Source organism: Oculina patagonica, chromosome 4, assembly GCF_052425735.1.
Source record: "Oculina patagonica isolate OP01 chromosome 4, crgOcupat, whole genome shotgun sequence".
In the NCBI taxonomy this organism is placed as follows: Eukaryota; Metazoa; Cnidaria; class Anthozoa; order Scleractinia; family Oculinidae; genus Oculina; species Oculina patagonica.
In genome coordinates this window covers 15,919,202-15,938,800 of record NC_135761.1, presented here as the reverse complement: position 1 = coordinate 15,938,800, position 19,599 = coordinate 15,919,202, and the positions used below count along the sequence as shown (strand labels likewise).

General features: G+C 36.8%; 1 protein-coding gene and 1 pseudogene across 2 annotated transcripts in view; both read right to left on the bottom strand.

The window, feature by feature from the left end:
- The window catches only part of LOC144649742 (uncharacterized), an 82,255-nt gene that overhangs the window by 17,012 nt on the left and 45,644 nt on the right, over window positions 1–19,599 (bottom strand). Inside the window, exons 12-15 of the mRNA XM_078509313.1 lie at window positions 7,680–8,054; window positions 6,979–7,101; window positions 6,107–6,229; window positions 435–557 (exon numbers count right to left, since the gene is read on the bottom strand). Of these exons, the coding sequence (XP_078365439.1) occupies window positions 435–557; window positions 6,107–6,229; window positions 6,979–7,101; window positions 7,680–8,054 (744 nt within the window). The remainder of the gene's footprint in view (window positions 1–434; window positions 558–6,106; window positions 6,230–6,978; window positions 7,102–7,679; window positions 8,055–19,599) is intronic.
- On the bottom strand, window positions 8,806–17,934 carry LOC144651611 (uncharacterized; annotated as a pseudogene). Its single transcript, XR_013570350.1, has 9 exons — window positions 17,617–17,934; window positions 16,985–17,340; window positions 13,459–13,623; window positions 12,070–12,180; window positions 11,400–11,519; window positions 10,993–11,089; window positions 10,438–10,656; window positions 9,837–10,197; window positions 8,806–8,931 (listed from the first exon to the last, which is right to left on the bottom strand). The product of XR_013570350.1 is annotated as an uncharacterized LOC144651611 (transcript).

The window sequence follows — 19,599 nt, the reverse complement described above, 5'->3', positions numbered from 1 at the left end:
ACTATTTTCTATTCTTTAGAAAGGGCTGGAGAGAATAAACTCTTAATTAATTTTTAGGCCATTAGTTTTTCTGCCTCAAGATTATGATGTATTTATATTTGTCTTGCACCTATGGGCCAGCGTATACATAAAAACTTTGACCGCATATTTATCAAAATGAACATTCTAACTCCAGTAAAAAAAAAATTATATAAATTAAAGGGGAGCTCCGCTTTTAGGCTTGGCTTAATCTATATATTAAGATCCTTTGGTATTGTGACACACGGCATTCGCATCACAGCTATGTGACTTGGTCGTGCATTCGTTTATATCTAAAACAAAAACATCAAGTAAGTAAACGTCCCTTGGAATAAAACGGTAGCTATGATGCTTTGCTTGATATTCTTCACAGTTATATTATTGCATTCAGTCGACATGCAACATTAAATAATTACCAGTGCAGTTCCTTCTATCTCCTGTATATCCAGCTTTACAATTGCACTTGTATGATCCTTTGGTATTGTGACACACAGCATTAACATCGCAGCTATGAGACTTGGTCGTGCATTCGTTTATATCTAAAACAAAAATATCAAGTAAGTAGACGTCCTTTGAAATGAAACGGTAGCAGAAGTACATAATCTGGATTATGTACCTCTGACGGTAGGTATGATGGTTGGCTTGATAGTCTTCACAGTTATTTCATTCAGTCGACATGCAACATTCAATAACAAGAAGCTTGAGAAGCTTGAGAAGCTTAAAATCGGGCGCTTAATAATTAGCTATCTGTTATGACTTGAAAGGCAGGGTAGAGTACAGTAAAAATCACTGCAAAAACAGTCACTTAAACCTATTCAGGCCGGGGGGGGGGGGGGGCTTTTGAGGCCCTCGCTGACTTTTGACGCTTATAACTTTTTCAAGATTCAACCAAACGCTGCCAAACTTTGCGCGTTTATCGAAAATTTATCTCGCAATAATTTGGTAGGATTAGTTATTGTGCCAGTAACTTGAAATCACCATGGCAACGTCATTTTGACAGGCTTGTTTACCCAAATTTGAATTTTTCGTGTTTCTATTTAATAATGAAAATCTGGAATGTTTTCAAGATTGCATTATTACTTAATGACATAAATGGTCTCAATTTATAAAAATATATTTCGCACAATACAAATAAACGATTGAACTAGACGTCTAGAAAATATAAATTTGTAACACTTAGCAAAGTGCAGCCTTTTAATAAAGGCGGGGTTTTACCTGAAGACCAAGTTTTCCAACGCTTTAGGTGGCTGACGCATTTCAGTATTTTCCAGTCCTTACACTTTAATTTCCGGCCCTTTGCCCACTTAGGGCTTATGGCCATAAGTCAAGTAAGTCACACTTTAATGGAACAGTATACAACTCCTAATCAGGTACTATTGTCAAGAAAATGATCACAACTTATTGACCATTGATTAGGTATTTGTTTCATACCATTACTGTAATAGAAACTGGTGAAGAATAGTAGTACTGACCCAAAGTATAAGGGCTGGAAAACACTGAAAACCATTTCAGCTGCGTTTCAAGGAATCCAAAAAAGCTTTACTTATCCCATATATATTTGTTTTGCAGTATTTTGTTAATTTTTGAACGATTTTGGGGGATGTCTGGGAGGCGATAGTTTTTCTCAAAGGATTAGTAAAATGTAGATAAATAAGAAATATTGAAGATTTAATGTGATTTTAAAATTTGAATTTGAAGTTAAAAATTGGTGGACGGACACCAAACAGTCTCTTGACAACCCGGAGTGCTCTTGCGAGGGGGTCAACTGTTTGAAGGTGTTTCCATTCTTTTCTTCAATCCCTTCTTTAAATCTCTTAAAGTTCCATTCAAATTCAGGTAGAACCCCATTTTAATTTTTGTTCTTGTGAGAAAACAACAGAAGTCAAAGGTTGCGTGATATAACCAAGCATGGATTTTAATTCTCCCTCCCTTTCCATCCCTTTCACCCCCACCTGTCCCTCCCTTTCTACTCTCATTCAATTTAATGTTTGTTTAAATTTCCTAACCAATTCAGTATCGTACTAATCTGTGCCAAGCAATCAGATAATATCAGAAATTTGCCTTAATTTTGATCTCCCATTCCAAGACCTTAGAGTATAAACCGCTAATAAAACAAAACACACTGATAATAATTCTCTGAGGTTATACACCTTGCAGTATTAACGTACTAACAAACTTGATAACAAACCCCATGTCGTACTAAGGATTTTTACTGATCAACATAGAAAATGAGTTCACAATGGTTTGTTCCCAAAACGTTTTTTACTGTACAGAGGGTCTGTTTATTGACCTGAAACTTGTATACCGTATTGAAAAATTCAGAACGAACCGACTTCTGCCCGCTACCATACAGCCGTTTACTGGCAGTCTTTGAAAATCCTGAATTTCGTCAAAATGAACCAAAATAAAGTTTTAAAATTTCCTTTATCAAAATGGTTCTTATCTTTTTATTCAATTCTATAAACTGCTTTTATGCAGTACTGTCCACAAAGATTTCAATTTCCTCAAAGTTTCGGGACAAATGGATACAAAATATTTCGTGCAGAATGTAATTTGATTAAGCGAATGTTTTCACGTCTATAAATACATCAAGCAGTGAATGAAAAACCGTTTTGTTTTCATCGATGAGAACCACTTTCAAATAGTTAATGCATAAAAAATAACAATCAGATCAGAATACAATAATTATTAATGTAAGGTCTGACGCTATTATGTCTCGGCAGAGATACTTCTTTTTTGCAAGTTCAAATGTATGCAAATTTCGTGTGAAATGTAATTCGATTTCATTGTCTTGTTTACAAACTCATTCTCAAGAAAGTTGTATTTTCGTGAATAAAACCCATTGGCCTGTTTTGTTTTCCTGATCATGTTTGTCTGTGATTTTTACCAAACATGTGGTCTTTTTTCGGAACTTTAAGTTGTACAAAAATTCCTATTTTAAACACAGATGTCACTTCCGGAATTTCTCATCTAAAATTCAATTGGTATTTAATTATAATTATTCGAAATTTTCATTTTCAAGTCATCTTTTTATTCGATAGCTTTACTGATCTCGTAAAAAATTCATTCAAGTTCACACCAATACTGTACACTGCCAATGTTTTGCTGATGTCTTGAGAAGTGTCTTACTAACGTCACTAGTCAAATCTAAAATATATCCAAACCAAGTTGTGCAAACATTCTAATCTTTGTGACAGGCGACTTTGACGCCCAACTGTGCGGAAATGAAAATCGACATACTTCTTGCTAAATATATAAAAAATAGTTTTAAAGTGGAGTCCGCCTCAAAAAAATGTACCGCCAGATCACACTGCTATTTGTAGAAACCTGCAAAGCGTCTAGTTTCAAAAGTTTCCCACAAAAACATTGCGTGACATCAATGACGTTACCTCTTTTATTTACAAAAATAGCTTCAACTTGTCAAAGCAACTACAGTTTCACAATGGTGATTATTAGTACTTTACCCCTTAAGCTTTTTCCTCTGTCCTCCCGCCGAAGCAAAGAAGAGAACCAGATTGCAGATTAGCCCAAAAGTCGACCCAGTATTCCTACAACGATTTACTGTCAAAACTGAAATGAAACCGATTGGTCCAGGCTATCCCCGTAATTTTTAGCCGACAGGAGACTATCGTCTAGGACGACCAAAGGGTAAACTATAAATCGGCCACGCCCGATTAACAAAACATGCCGTTATGACGCCGGAAATCCAGCTCACGCATACTATACCCCGTGACTCACGCAAACCTCCGACTTACGTGCTACTACAGTCATTCCTTTCTAAACATTTTTTTTTACCACCACCGCACCTTTCTACCCAAAAAACTCATGAAACCGTCCGGTTTTAACCTGTTTTAACCTTTCAAAAATTAGAGCGTTCGAAACTAAATAAGATCCGTAATCACAAACAACATACAGCCGTTTACCAGCACTCTTTAAAACTCCTGAAACCCTTCAAAATCAGGCAAAATAAATCTTTGAAATAACCTTTATCAATGTTTCTTATTTTTTATTCAGTTCTATAAAATGCCTTTCATACACTACTGTCAAACAAAAATTTCAATTTCCTCAAAGTTTCAAGACAAAAGAATAACAAATATTTCGTGCACAATGTAATTTGATTAAGCCAATATTATCACGTCTAAAAATACTTCAAGCAATTCAGGGAAAACCCGTTTTTTTTTTCGTATCAACCAAAACCACTTTCGAATAATCTATACATGAAAATAACAATAAGATCAAAAGGAAGAAAGGAACCTTTCTAATTATTTGAAGACTTTCAAAGCCGTGATATTATGCATCCAATCCGCGATAAAATTTAATTACAACAAAATCCAAGTTCTCATTTTGAAGTCCATTTTTTTCAGTTGATACCTTTATCCAACTTGTGAAAAATTCCATTCAAGTTCCTATTAATACTGTGCATTCCCAATGTTTTGCTCAGGTCTTCAGAAGCGTCTTACTAACCAAATCTAAAATAATTCCAAAACATGCTGTACAAACATTCTACTCCTTGTGACAAACGACTTGACGACCAATTGTTCAGAAATGAAAATCGACACAGTTCTTGCTAAATAAAAAAAAAGTTTTACGGCGGAGTCAGGCTCAAAAAATATACCGCAAGATCACACCCCCATTCATAGTCAGAAACCAGCAAACCATCTAGTTTGCTAAAAAAAACACTGCGTGACATCAATGACGTTACCTTTTTCATTTACAAAAATAACTTTAACTTGTCAAAGTAAGTGCAATTTCACAATGGTGAATATCAGTACAGTATGGGGCCCAGTTCTCGGCCGGGTCCAGTTCTCGGCCACTTTGTGTTTAACGCGTTTTTTCACACTCCAGTTGAATTAAAAGAAAAAGGTATTTCCTTCAAACGATAGACTGATTCATGTGCTTTAAGTATCTTGAGTTTGATCGTTTAATTCGATATAGAAAGCTCACACGTCGAGTTTACGCGGAGGTAGGTGAATTTGCATTCCCGAAAACTGAATTTGTTTGTTTACGGCTCCTTAAAATTCATGGATGTAGTTAAATTCGTATTTTATCCAAAAGCCCCCACCATACGAGCTAATTTTTGGCATGTGAAACGTAGAATAATTCAGCTTTCTGCTTTAGTTAACTTTTCGTTGAACCGTTGTAGTTTTTGGTCTTAATTTACTTCGAAATTTTTTCTTGCGACGTTTGCGTATTTGCCAGTTCTCGGCCACCCTGCTCGCTATCACAGCTTAGCGCTTGGTTTTTAATATAATTTCATCTGCTGCTGCCAGAATGAAAGAAATAAATGTTTTAAAAATAAAGTTCAATCTTATCTCTAAGTTTTGAGCTGACTCTTGTCTTGTCTATTATTTCTACAACACCTAAATCTTTCAAGACCTTTTCACTGCAAAATAAACCATCTAAATGCACGGGTCACACAATGCGGTTTTGCCAGAACCTGCACATAGGCAACTAGGCGCGTTAAAATCCTTCTTTTCTAAAGTAAAACAAAGCCTCATAAAAATAATTTGGGATCGATATAACATAAATAGGTTTACAGAGTGATTTTATAACTGTGAAAATTAATTGAGCATTTTTTTTACAGATAATTACGCACAAGCTTTTTAGTGGCCGAGAACTGGGCCAAGGTGGCCGAGAACTGGGCCCACAAATGGAGCTTTTATTTTTATTATTGCTCGGGCAAATTAATTTTTGACCGGTCGATAGCTTTACACCAAAAAGCTGAATAATGTAGCTAGCTCTGGGAGAAATTTCAAGTTCCTGCGGTTCTTCTGAGGTAAGAAATACAAGTTTACGTCAAAAGTGGCCGAGAACTGGGCCCCATACTGTACTTTGCCCTGTAAGCTTTTTTCTCTGTCCTTCCGCCGAAGCAAAAAAAACACAACCTGATTACACATTAACCCAAAAGTCGACCAAGTGTGCCTGCAACGATTTCCTGTCAAAACTAAAATGAAAACCATTGCGGTATGCGTCACCCGTAGCGGTTTTGTGGCAACCCCAAGCTATCCCCGTCTTTTTGGCCGACAGGAGACTATGCTCTAGGATGACCAAAGGGTAAACTATAAATCGGCCACGCCCGATTAATTACCAGTGCAGTTCTTTCCATCTCCGGTATATCCATCTTTGCAGGTGCAGTTATGGCCTCCCTTGGTGTTATTGCAAACAGCATTAACATCACAACTGTGCAAGTTGGTTTTGCATTCGTCTACATCTAAAAAAAGAAAAGAAATAAGTTGAAGTCAGTTACAAATAAGATGTTGCAATTAAGACGGAATCCATCAGGAAATCGACTAATATTAAAAGTGTTGGACAAAAAATCGAGTACCACATTAATTTAAGTCCTTTTGCGTTATTTCCTTCCCTTTATAAAGTCGAAAGATGTAAGTTATTATCCGTGATAACAGCATCAACAGAAATTTCTTATCAGAGCCTGGGAAAATGAATGTCAAAGTTCACAAGAACCATGTAAACTATGGGTTAAATCTCACTTATAGTTATTATGGAATATCGTCTTTTTAATTAAGCGATTCAAGAATTCAGTGGAATTTTGTTTTCGATATTTGGCGTTGTTAGAAATGATTTCTTTTGATAAGGTATTTGAAACAATAGCACAAAAGTTTGCAATACGCCAAGCCCTGGCGGATTCCGTCTAAATTCATTCCGTTCGAATGGAGCCTGAAGCCCAATGTGTTTAAGTCGCGATCGTTCTGGAAGCAGTTTCGGTGAGACATCTTGAAGTCTGAACATGTGAAGACGTTGAAGTGCAGAGAAACATAGGCTTAATCCGTACATTGATTGTTTAAAATAATTATTTTTGCAAAAAAATAATCTCTCTTAGTGACGATCTTAAGGCGTGGCAACCTCTGATTGCCTAAAAAAAAGGATAAAGAAATTAATGTATCACTCAGAATGGTAGCGATTAATTAAGTCTAAGTATGGAACATAAAAAGTGATAGTTACCAAAACATTTTCTTCCATTTCCATAGAATCCAGCTTTGCAAGTACAGTTGTATGATCCCACAATAGTCTGACAGATTGCGTTAACATCACAGCTGTGGTGGCCAGTAGCACACTCGTCTATAACTAAAAAGTTAAACATGTGTTAGTTTGTATAACACATCATTAATACTGATTTCCCTTACCCTTATCATAATACTGTTAATTAAACACAAAAGTGATAACAGTGTCCAAGCTTGACTGGTTGAAGTCGCTTTGTTTTGAAACTCCTAGCGTGTAGCTTGCTTTCCTCCATAGCAGATTTTGAACGTATCATATGACTGTTAGCCGAGCTGCAGAGGGCACATTCAGCGACCAAAATTAATTTTCAGGCATACTGTTAAAACTGTAGTTTGATATAACTTTCCCGAAAAAAAAGGTTGTATAAACTACGTTATTTAAACAAAGCTAGTCCAAAAAAATTTAATAAAACGCTAGTGTTCACTCGGAACGTGAAATAGGAAGAATGTGTTTCAGAAATGAAACAGTGAACACTGAAAATTGTATACGCAACAATACTATACAATAGTATACGCATACACTAATAAAGAAATCACTTTTACGTTCAACAAAATTCAGTAAATTCAGCTATTTTAGATTCTTTCATTAGCACGCCTAAGCTTTCCGTAACGATTCTAAGCCGTTTATTAGATAGAATGTCTTACCTTTGAAACAAGTAAAATTGTAGCAGTTATTGCATGACACGTCATTCCAAGTGTACCCTCCCTTTGCACCAAGAGTGTGTACGCAGTCTTGGTTTTTGAAATTATTTGGTTGCTTTGAAGCCCAGAACCTAAACCTGCTTATTTCCCTGTTGGTCCACACAAATGACCCTTCCACGCTCCGGTCATTCAGCCCTATCCAGGACCTCTCTCCGTTATGACGGTGCTGGATATAAACGTTTTCTTCTTGGTTGTGAACGGTCACCAGATGAGAGCCCATTGTTGAACAGTTGGACACTGCAGCCAGCCATGAAGCGCACACAGAGCTCGTGAAGTAACAATAACCATTGAAATAACCCCATCCAGGCTGGCATATCTCTGCATGTGTAGGAAAAAATGTAGTTAACCTTAACTATCTAAAAGTCATCGTACTTCATCGTTTTAAGTGGAAGGCGTACGGTGAAGGGTTATTTGTAAGCCATGAATTAACTTAGCCTACGAGAGTTCATTGGCATAGATATTGAAGTAGTGTGAAGTAAAATAACTGCTTTTATTGTCCTAGTGAAACGTGTTCTTGTAATGAAAATAACAGTTATGACTGTTATTTACTGTACTTGATAATAAGTATCGGTTATTCCCCAAAATCGTCACTCGGGTCAGAACTAACTACACATTTATTTTCGGCGAAAACGGTAATTTCAACCTCACCGACTCAACACATTCTCCCAGCATCTTGAAAATAACAGTGTACTATTCAAAAACATGCCAGCTGAATCTACTGTCTTAGTTTTTATTTGGTGATTGTAGCTATGATATATAACTTCAAGGTGAATGAGTTTGGTCTAATTAACTCAAATTTATATATATATAAAAATAAATTCAGTAGTAATTAAATTGCTTAGATAATGTAAAATAATAATTAAATCTTACCTGACAAAACGGTGTAAGTAATGGACAGAGGGTCGTATTTTGCCTCAAATAATTCTTTGAAACATACACGGAATCCGGTTTTGTTAATATACTGTACAATAAAAAAAAAAAGGTTAACAAGGGATTAGAAAGGATCAGGCAAGCCTTAAAATAAGTGTCTTATCATTACATTTAGAATTATAGGCAAAAAACAAGTTGTTTATCCTACCTCGACCCAAGCAGTTATTCCATTATGAACTGGACTTAAATTTCCTCCTTTTGATGAATGATCAGCAGAAACAAACACGTATGGAGTTCCGTTGTAAAATTTGGCGAAGTTTATGTCCTTTAGAAAGAAGAAAAAGCATGTTAAAGCAGATAGAAAACTTAGTACGCTCAGTAGCGCGGTTTATTTATCCAAGGCACCATAAAGTTACAATAATACTTTGCAGCTTATTGTATTATTTCTTATTGTGTTTTACAAAGACTGACAAGTAACATACATATCGACAAAACCAGTCATAAATATATGGCCTAGCTCTCAGGGGTCTCGTGTAGCTAATTGGTATAACCCTATTGGATAAACCCGGGATCTTGCTGACTGAATAATATACTTTCTTAGCCGATGTTTCCATTAGAATTCTTCTCTACTATAGGGCACCAATGGAAATTGTGTAATCTGTTGCTCGGCGTTCATCACGCTTTAGTCCGGAATGGTGGTGCTCAGCAGTCACAAACACTGAAGGTTTGACTGAAAACTTTCCCTGGAAAAAACACAAGAAACAAGCAGTTGTTCAAATTAAAAAGGTTTTAGAACATGCTAATTCAAATAACCGTCTGGTTCAAGACATAATGTCTTTGTGTTATGTGACCTCACTAACCCTGAAAGGGAAACATCACTAAGTTGACCTCAAGAAGTCTCGCCTAATGTGTTTTCGAGCATTGTACGCCAGGCGTTTTTTTTGTGTGACTCCAAAAGCCAACCAGGCCGGCCAGCCTAATCAAGCTAGCCAAACTACTCGGTCAGTCCGTCACCCAGCCAGCTAGTCAACCAGCCAGCCAGCCAGCCAGCCAGCCAGTCAGTCAGTCAGTCAGTCAGTCAGTCAGTCAGTCAGTCAGTCAGTCAGTCAGTCAGTCAGTCAGTCAGTCGGTCAGTTAATCAGTTTGCCAGCCGGCTAGTCAGTCAGTCAGTCAGTTAGTCAATGAATTTGATAATAAACTAAACTAACCACGTTAAAAACTGTCACTTACTGATGGAAAGTTCACAGCTGTACAAGTCGTTCCAGTCCACCACTGTGACATTCTCGCTTTCCCAGTAACACCACCCACCGGAGCCCCCTGGTACGCCATCCAATGAACTGTCAAGTTAGCATTTGACTTTCGCTCGTTAAAGCCTGCCACCATCACACACGCAGTGAATCGATCGTTATTCATATTTTCAACCCAAGACACAGCGGCATCGTGTACGTATGATCTGTCACTGGTGTCCACATGAATTTAATGGGTTTGTCGGGATAGAACACGTATGGCTTGAAACGAATTACTTCACAGTGAGAATACCCCAGTGATGAAATATGTGGCATGTGACGGCGGCCCCGCTGGAAAGGAAATCCTAAAAGCAAATAACAACGACAAGAAGTATACACATGTAAACATTTGTGCTTTAACTATGGTACCAAAACACGATCTGCTCCTTCAATAGAAAATAAAACACCGTTAATCTCGGGTATATTTGGCATTGCACAGCTCAATATTCATTCTTAAATTAAACAACCTCGACGGACAAGCAAAAAGAACAAAATGCATTTTGTTTGTTTTGCAAAACGTAAAATGCTTAAAAAACATTCGTCACCTTCACAGCTACCAGGATGTTGCACGGTGAAGTTCAGTTTTTGTAGACACATTTCCTGTTTATATAAACACTCATTGTCATATGTTGTGCCATTTGATGAGCAGACGGGTTCGTGGTAGGATGGACAACTGTCCACGCACACGCAGCGAGCATCGCGAGGACCAAAGGCCTTACACAGGCCGTGGTAATGGCATGTCACATCCAGGCAAGGATCAAGGTCTGGTACGAAGAAAGCAAAAACGTTTAGTCCATTTGTTGCCAAGAGGTAAAAGCCAGTGTTATTCTTTAAAATGTTTTCGACTGTATTTTCTCAATGAAGTATATACTGTATGCCATAGCATTACTCTTTGCCAGAACAAAAAAATTAATAAACGGAGGAAACAATAAGTAAAATTGCTTTCGAAACACTGCCTTAGAGTATTTCCAAACTTTGTGTCAGAAATATAAATCTGATTTGATAGACGTGGCTTTCATACAAGGGCATGGGGGCATGACTGTGATTTCCTATCCTCCCTGGCTTTAAAGTTCCAGGGGTTGTCTTTACTAATCACCTACCTCCGATCACCATGTAGTCGACTGTAATGGTATCCTTATTCTTGCCTTTACTGTTGTAGTTTCTCACACAAACTTTCATATCTTTTCTGGATGAGTGCTTGCAAGGAAATGTGATAAATTTCTTAGAAAGATCATACCAAATATCGGTAAAAAAATGTGTTTTTTTTTCAGCAGAAATTCGAGACCACCGAAACCACCAAAAAGTTTATTTTTCGAGATCAGGAAGGTATATTAAGTCTACGTTGTTATGGAAAGACTAACTTCCACCTAATTTAACTTTTGTGAACAGAAGATTCACTATACTGAACTTTACTTAAAATATCATAAATTGGCGTGAGTTGGAACAGGGACATCGTATTAATGACTTCTTCTGGTCATGCACTCCTAGACACATACATACTGCTTACCTCAATCCACGCTGTAACAGCATTGCACTGAGACGAAAAAGAGTAGTTATTGTTGTAATTATACTTTGGCGTCACTACTACCACAGGAGGAGCAAAAAACGGATCTGTGAAGTTTATTGTCTGAAATGAGAAAATATTTGTGTAAGAATGTCAATTTATGGTACCTGATCAATTATAAGCTGATCCAGACTTCATTTTTGGCGGCAGGAAGCTATTTGCCATTTGAGTTTGACTCACATTTGTCAACGTTTGTGGGAATCTCCCTCTTTTCCACAGAAATTACTTTTTAGGAGTGAATTCTCAACTTTTTTGGTTTTTCCCGACAGTCGAAATTGTTGCTTAATAGTGTACGTCTAATAACATACCTTTATTCAAACAAACAAACAAGTAAACAAAAACAAAAATGACAAACTTAAGTTGCAGTTAGGTTAACTTTTTCATCTGGACACAGTGGCATGAGATTTACATGCGAGCAAGTGTCATTTTGGCGGGAACGAAAATTGATAGCCGTCGCCTTCAGCAACATGTTCTTGCAGAAATATCAGTGGTGAAATTGAAAAATTCTTGAAAAGGTAGATGAGGTGAATCTTATATAAAAACGAATAATTTGCGGTAAACTCTATAGAACCTTAAGCCATAAACATTTGTTGTTTATGTAAAAACAACTTACCTGGTAGAAAGCGTAGTTATCTTGATGAGATGATGAGGCAGTGTTGTTAAACACAACGCTATTGGTCAAGGTGAAGTTTTCAAGCCTCAGATCACTAAATGCCAACCAGTTCTGCAAAATGAATGAGTGAAAGAACCAGCGAGTGAGTGGGTGGTTAATTGATTGATTGGATGATTGGAGTGAAACAATAAATTGTATTTCCTTTGGGAAAAAGATCATTAACACTTTTTATGTAAATGCCTTGTTGTTTGACTCTTCCAACATGGCTGCCATGAAAACACTTTGTACCACACGCTAGTAAAAGAAATGCGTGAATATGATCAAGAGGCATTTTATAAATTCTTCTGAAAGACACATCAAGTAAAAAAAAGATTTGAGGCGACCTTCACGGATTGCCGGTTAAAGCCTACGTGACCTGACGCCAGGCGTTTTCTTTCACTACTGCGTTCGTGTGATTTGGTTCTGTAGTCAATTCTTCGATTATTGCTGGAAATGTTCGGACTTTCTCGATGAGAAGTGCTTCTACATCTGAATGTTTTCCCATGTAAATCGACGGCGATTTAAAACAAAATGGTTTTCCACATGGTAAGTGGTGTCATGTGACAAAATCCAAAAGTATGATTGGGTAAATCGCTGCGTAACTGCAGATAGCCGCGAAAAAAGTTAAACTCAGTTCAACTTTTTTGAAAACACTTGCGATCGCTACGTGCGTATACGTGCGTGTAACGTACGTAAATACCAAGAAAAAAAGTGGCACTGGAAATTAGACAACGTAAATTCGACGCACGTAATCGCGCAAGTAAAATTTCATTTTTACGGACGTTTACAATTTTTACGTACGTTAACGTGCGTCAACAAAAACGCGACAGTGGAAATCCACCTTAAGAGTGGGAAGGGGGTACAAACATTTTCAGTAATTGTTTAATTATTCGTCGCAAATATTGATGTGTCATCTGCATACCATTAATTTTTGACATTACTATGGCAACAGCATTTCACCCGAAGATTTAGCCTTGAACTACTTCTTTGTCACAACTCTTGTTTAATCTGTCTTCTTTTGCAGAATAAGAAAATGTTTTACATTTCGAAAACACTCGATGCATTTTGCGTTCACTTTTTGAAGAAATCCAAGATGGTGAAATTAATATCCAATGAGGTCATAACCAACACAAACTTGATCAACTTGAGAGGAGAACTTGAGCGGGCAAAGGGCTATCTACTAAGTGCAAGAAAATGGTGTCTTATTGAAGCGAAAACCCTAGGATGGTTTAAAAAATCAACCTCCTTCCCCTTGAATCCCTATGGAAGTAAGAATCTTCTAAGCCATTTACGTTTCAATTCAGTGTAGTGTTATAGAAGCAATTGAACAGCAGAATTTAATCCACTCACTATTTTTATATTTTTATGCGTTCCGTCCAGAATCTTGGTTTCTCTGAGACAAACTTCGAAGCTGTCTTTGTGCAAGTTCTCTACCCATACGGCCATGGCATCCTGGGGTCGTTTGGGAAATTGATGACTAGCAGTCACAAACATGCTTGGCGGAATCTTGAACCGCTTAAAACATTAATAGTAATTTATTAAAGCAGAACGAAAAAAAGCCATACATAAATTGCATTAAAATAACAATGACAAAATTGTATAAAAAAAACTTATAGTTAATTATAATCTTAGATGAATTTTTTATGCCAGTACAAAGAAGTCAAAATATCTATGAAACATTGACTGAAAGGAAAAAGGAAAGAAAGATAGAAATAAAGATATGAAAGACGAGACAACCGCAACCACTGAAATAGCAAGATGAAAAAACGAGCAATAAAACAGAAAACAAAGAGATGAAATCAGAGTATCTTCGAGATACCGACTTTTTTGCATGAAGTATGAGTCGAAGGTTTATCCTGTGCATTGTTCTTCGAACTTATCATTACAGTTGCTTTGTAGTTTAGTTTAACAATTTCCTATCTTTGCGGAGGAAATGCAGCCATATAATTTTGTCAAAAATGGCTCTTCCGCGCCGGGTATTTATACACATATTCCTCAACATTACACAAATAAACAGTGCAAATTTCACCGAGATCTGACAATTCTATACTTCAAAAATTGCAAGGACCTTTCGAGGCAATCGATTACGGCAGCGAAATTAGCAAATGAAACAGCAAAATATGCGTTCGACGCTTTGTTTTTGCGACGCCATATTTGAATTGTTATAAGTAGACCGCTGTTCAATGTGTTCAAGGCCGTATCGTTACGATTGCTCCACGAAAAAGCACGAAAAAATACGAATATTTCCGACTAAACATTAGTAAGTAAGTAAGTAAGTAAGTAAGTAAGTAAGTAAGTAAGTAAGTAAAGTCTTTATTTAACGAGGGTAGCACTAAAATAGCATAACAACACTAACAAACCAGTGGCCCTCAATAATTATTTACAATAAAATATAAAAATACACAGAACAATACGAATATTAAAACTATGGATAAACTATGAAATATTACGAATAAAAATACAAGAAATACGAGATAAAATATTAAAAAGGTAAAAAGAGTAAAAGTGTAACTAAATTACAAACTTTGACAAACATTGCGGCGTAAACAAATCGATACACTCATGCTGCGTTTTGTCTGGGCTCTGCGAGGGTCGGTTATCAAGACAGCTTTTTCGTCGGCTTAAGAAGGATTAAACAAAAGCCATATATACAGTGAATGCTTTCGAATTATATTTGAAGATGAAATACGAAAGAATTTTGCTGTCTTTGAAAGAAATTCCTCTAGAACTGCGTAGATACGATCGCATGTTGTAAAGCCGATTGCTGCAACATTGCTGTCAACGCGAGGTCACATCGACTCGGATTGCAAAGCGCTAATAATTAACATTGCAAACTGGCGCTTGTAGCATCCAAATTTGGCCTAATTTTTAACCGCTCCTAAGCTAAAAGAAGCCCCCATCTCTTGCACTTGTTTTAACTTCAATATTAAATATCTTGAAAAGAGCGAGGTTTTTTTACAGTAGCATGGTTTATTTTTGACGTTTGTAATTTTTAACGATGTAAGTGTTAGTGATTATTTATTCCTTTTTTTAGTGTTAGTTACGCAATCCATTAAAACCCCCACTTAACTGCTATTCTCCTTCATTTTGCTTGTAAACAAGCAAAGAAGTCGAAAAAAGGAAAAAAACATTTAAGAGAAAAAATAATAAAGATATCCTAGAGAGTTGACGGGCCAAGATAAAGAAATTGAAGAATGAAGTAATTTAAAAAAAAAACAAAGATGCGAGGGACTCTAAAAGGACGAAGTAAAAACAACGAACGGGGATATGTAGAAACAAAGACAGCAAGATGTCACGAGAGACACAAAAAATTTTGGATTAAAGAATTAAGCGATTGAAAAAATTAGCTTAATTGGAAGAATGTGATAATATGCACATGAACGCACGAATAAACAAGAAGAAAAGAGAGAGAACAAAAGAAAAATGAATGAAATGGTATAAAACAAAAGAAGAACGAAAGAAAAAGAAAAAGAAATTAAGTAAGGATAGCAACTAAGCAACGGAAAAGAAAGGAAAGAAAGAATTAAAAAAGAAAAGTAAATAAGAAAGAAGGAAAAGGGAAAAAAGAACGAAAAACGGTTAGAAAGAAGGAAAGGGAAGGAATATAAAGTAGGATAATAGGAAAAGAAATAAAGGAAGAAAAGGAAAAAAAGGATTAAGGATAGCAAACAAGAAAAGGAAAAGACGGGAAAGGCAGATGGAAAGAAAGAAACAAAACAAAAAACAAAACAAAACAAGGAATGTAAAAACCAATAAATGAACAGGAAACTAGTGTTTAAAAATAACACCAAACTAGAAAATGAGAGATAAAAAAAGACAGAAAAAATGGAGGTGCAAGGTAATGCTGCAAGATGGCAAAAAGGCAAGAAGACAAGAAGGCAAGAAGGCATGAAGGCATGAAGGCAAGAAGGCAAGAAGGCAAGAAGGCAAGAAGGCAAAAAGGCAAGAAGGCAAGAAGGCAAGAAGGCAAGAAGGCAAGAAGGCAAGAAGGCAAGAAGGCAAGAAGGCATGAAGGCAAGAAGGCAAGAAGGCAAGAAGGCAAGAAGGCAAGAAGGCAAGAAGGCAAGAAGGCAAGAAGGCAAGAAGGCAAGAAGGCAAGAAGGCAAGAAGGCAAGAAGGCAAGAAGGCAAGAAGGCAAGAAGGCAAGAAGGCAAGAAGGCAAGAAGGCAAGAAGGCAAGAAGGCAAGAAGGCAAGAAGGCAAGAAGGCAAGAAGGCAAGAAGGCAAGAAGGCAAGAAGGCAAGAAGGCAAGAAGGCAAGAAGGCAAGAAGGCAAGAAGGCAAGAAGGCAGATGGCCAGAAAATAGGAAGTCCAAGTGATAAAGAAAGAAAGAAGAAAGAAGGAAAGAAGGCAAGAAGGCAAGAAGGCAGATGGCCAGAAAATAGGAAGTCCAAGTGATACTGAAGAAAGAAAGAAGAAAGAAGGAAAGAAAAAAGAAAGAAAGATAATTAAAAAGAAATAAATAAAAGAGTAGGAAAGAAAGAAGAATAAAAGAGAGAAAGGAAGAAAAAGAATAAGAAAGAAAAGGGAAGAAAGAATGAAAGAATTTGAGAAAAAAAGAGATAGGTAAGTGAGGAAAGAAAGAGAAAAAAATGAATTGAAGGATAAAATAAATAAAATTAAACTAAATAAATAAATGAATAAATAAATACAGAAATAAGATGGGAGTAAATGGAAAGGTAGAAAGAGAAGAAAGGATTGAAATATTCCAGTTGCTTTTGTTTGCACTATATCACGTTTTTTCTTGCTTTTCAATTAATACTTGCAAGAAAGTCCCTAGCTTGGTTAAATCAGTTTGGGGGGTTTCTAATCTGTATTTAGCAATTATTAAATTATTGTTCTTCGAAAAATAAGAAACATACGTATCATCGTCTAACCTGTTTAAATACGATCCTTTTACACTTCGTCCCAGTAGTCCAAGGGCTCAAGGAAGCAGTTCCTAGCTGAGATCTAGCAGGAGGAGATTGCAAAGCGATCCAATTCACGGCTGTTGTACCATTTGATCCTTCTCCATACTCCACAACGCACACGGTGAATCCTTTTACCATAACATCCTCAACCCAGATTGCAGCGCCACTGCGAGGAGTTGGACTCTTCAGAGTGTGGCTCACTGAGGCGAGAACCTTAACTTGTTGTCCACCATAGAAGGGATATTGGAAGGAGATCTTCTTACAAGCAAACAGCCCAGATGTAGAAGTGGTAACATTGTCTTTTCCAGCCTTGAAACTCAGTGCTAGAAATAAAGAAAAGCAATTAAAGATGATAACCGTTAATAGCTCTACAATTTTACAATGTACAAACAAGGGATGTGCCTTCAATATTGGCAGAGAAACCTATTTTGGACATCATTTTGTAACTTGGTACCGGTGCATTCCCTTCTTCTTATCACAGCTAACTCGCGTTTGTTGATCTGTGTATTTCTTGCGAAAAAATCGAAACCTTCGCAGTTCCGCTTTGAAAACGAAAACAGTTAGAATCGAAAGAAACTTAGAACGTCAATGTTACAAACCTTGATCGGCTTGAGCAATAAAAGCGACCATGAAGAAAATTAAGAACAAGTGCTTCAGCGGGAGATGACGCTCGGAGGACATCTTGATTAAACTGAACTAAAACTGTGCTTGAATTGTACATAAAAACCCACGTCACCGTTACACGTTAAGACATGCTTAAAACGCGAACAGAAATTGTTTATTCGAGGGGGTTTCGGCGACACGAGGGGGGGGGGGGGTGTGGAGGAGGAGGACCTTCAACAACATGAACTTAATATAAGAAGTGGTGTAAGAGTATTATAGTCCGGATGGAAATTAGTTGTAAGGAAAATTCCATCCCCCCCCCCCACCCTGACCCTCAGCCAATCATCATTCAGACGCCATTGGGAAACGACGACGTGTTTGTTGTGTTTTGTTAAGTGCTTTTTCATTTCGCAACTTTTAGCGAATTTTTATTTCGACATTTTTTTTGCTTCGTACTAGGCTCAGTTTTCAAGTTTCAATTAACTTTTCAGTGTCAGTCCGTTTGAAAGATTTACGACAAAAAACACTAAAAAAATAATTGACTGAATATAAATGCAATTCTCGAGGTTGACACTTCCCTATATTTTTCTTTGAAAATATTCTTTCATACAATGAAATTTTGAAACGCTAACATGGTTTGCTCTGAATTGGTTCATGCGAAATGATTACTGTTAACGAAAATCTGTAAGAGCAAATAAACGAAAATTTTTACAAAGGAATTTATTTTTCTTACTCACTTCTGCCTAGCATAGTTTACTCGCATTTCTCGAAACAAAAAATAAAGCTTCGCAGTTACGCTCTGAAACGAAAACCAGCGAGAAGCGAAAGAAATCAGAACCGTTAAATAGTGTCACATACCTTGACTGGCTTGAGAAACAACAACGACAATGAAAAAAATTAAGAACACGGGTCTTAGCGGGAGATGACGCTCGGAGGACATCTTGCTTAAACTGAACTAAGACAGTGCTTGAATTGTACATAAAAACCCACGTCATCGTTGCAGGATAAGACATGTTAAAGCATACGCAGAATAATTCATCAGGAGGGGGGAGGGGGGGGGGGGGTGGAGCGAAAGAGGTGTCTCCAACACGATTCGCCTCAAAAATATAGTGTGCAACAGTATATAAATTGTCGTCAGTGAGTAATAAAGAACACCCAAACTCCTCCCCACCCCCGTCCCTCCAACAAAAACACTTTATTAATTGCGTTCTCTGTACTAAACAGATTTGGAGTTTGGAACTTTTAAACTACTTTTTTTTATTTTGGATTTTTATTCTTGAATTGCAAATTTTATTGTTTGCGATGTCCTCAGAGGTGTTCCGTGTAAAGGAATATATGACGAATATTAATTAAGCATAAATTTTTTTGAAAGCAATCCTCGAATGCGAATATTTTTCCCACTGTCCATTCTAAGAAGAGATTCAATACTACAATAACATTTCTCCCGTTTGTAAACATATATATTTTCTTAATTATACAAACATCGTCTAGATATCGGTCAGAAAGAAACCGAGTCGTGGTTCTGTATGCGTAAGCTGTCTTTGTGCTAAATTAAATATATTGACAAAGAACGACTTCAAACTTACCTTCCCGCAATTAAATTGTTCTCCGGACCAAAACGTCACAAATGTGATCAAAAGGAAAGACTTTTGGTGTCTTGTTTTCGTATCACTCGTTTGACTCGTTTGTATTACTGTGAAATACGCTGGGTTCAAGTGATAATTTTCGTTCACCGTATCGTTCTTTGCCCTCTTACCTGTCCGAGTCCTAACGGGTTGTCGACACAATTACAAAAGGTTTTGGATGTTGCGTTACCATCCATGACATATCTGTCAAGCGAATTCACTTTATATCTTAATTGACATACAGATGTTGTTTTTGTATGAATTTTTAATTTTTTGGTTAACATACTCCATGTATTTTAATACTGAATTCCTACTGTACCAGTGTTATAATATCAGGTTAAGGCGTGATCGATG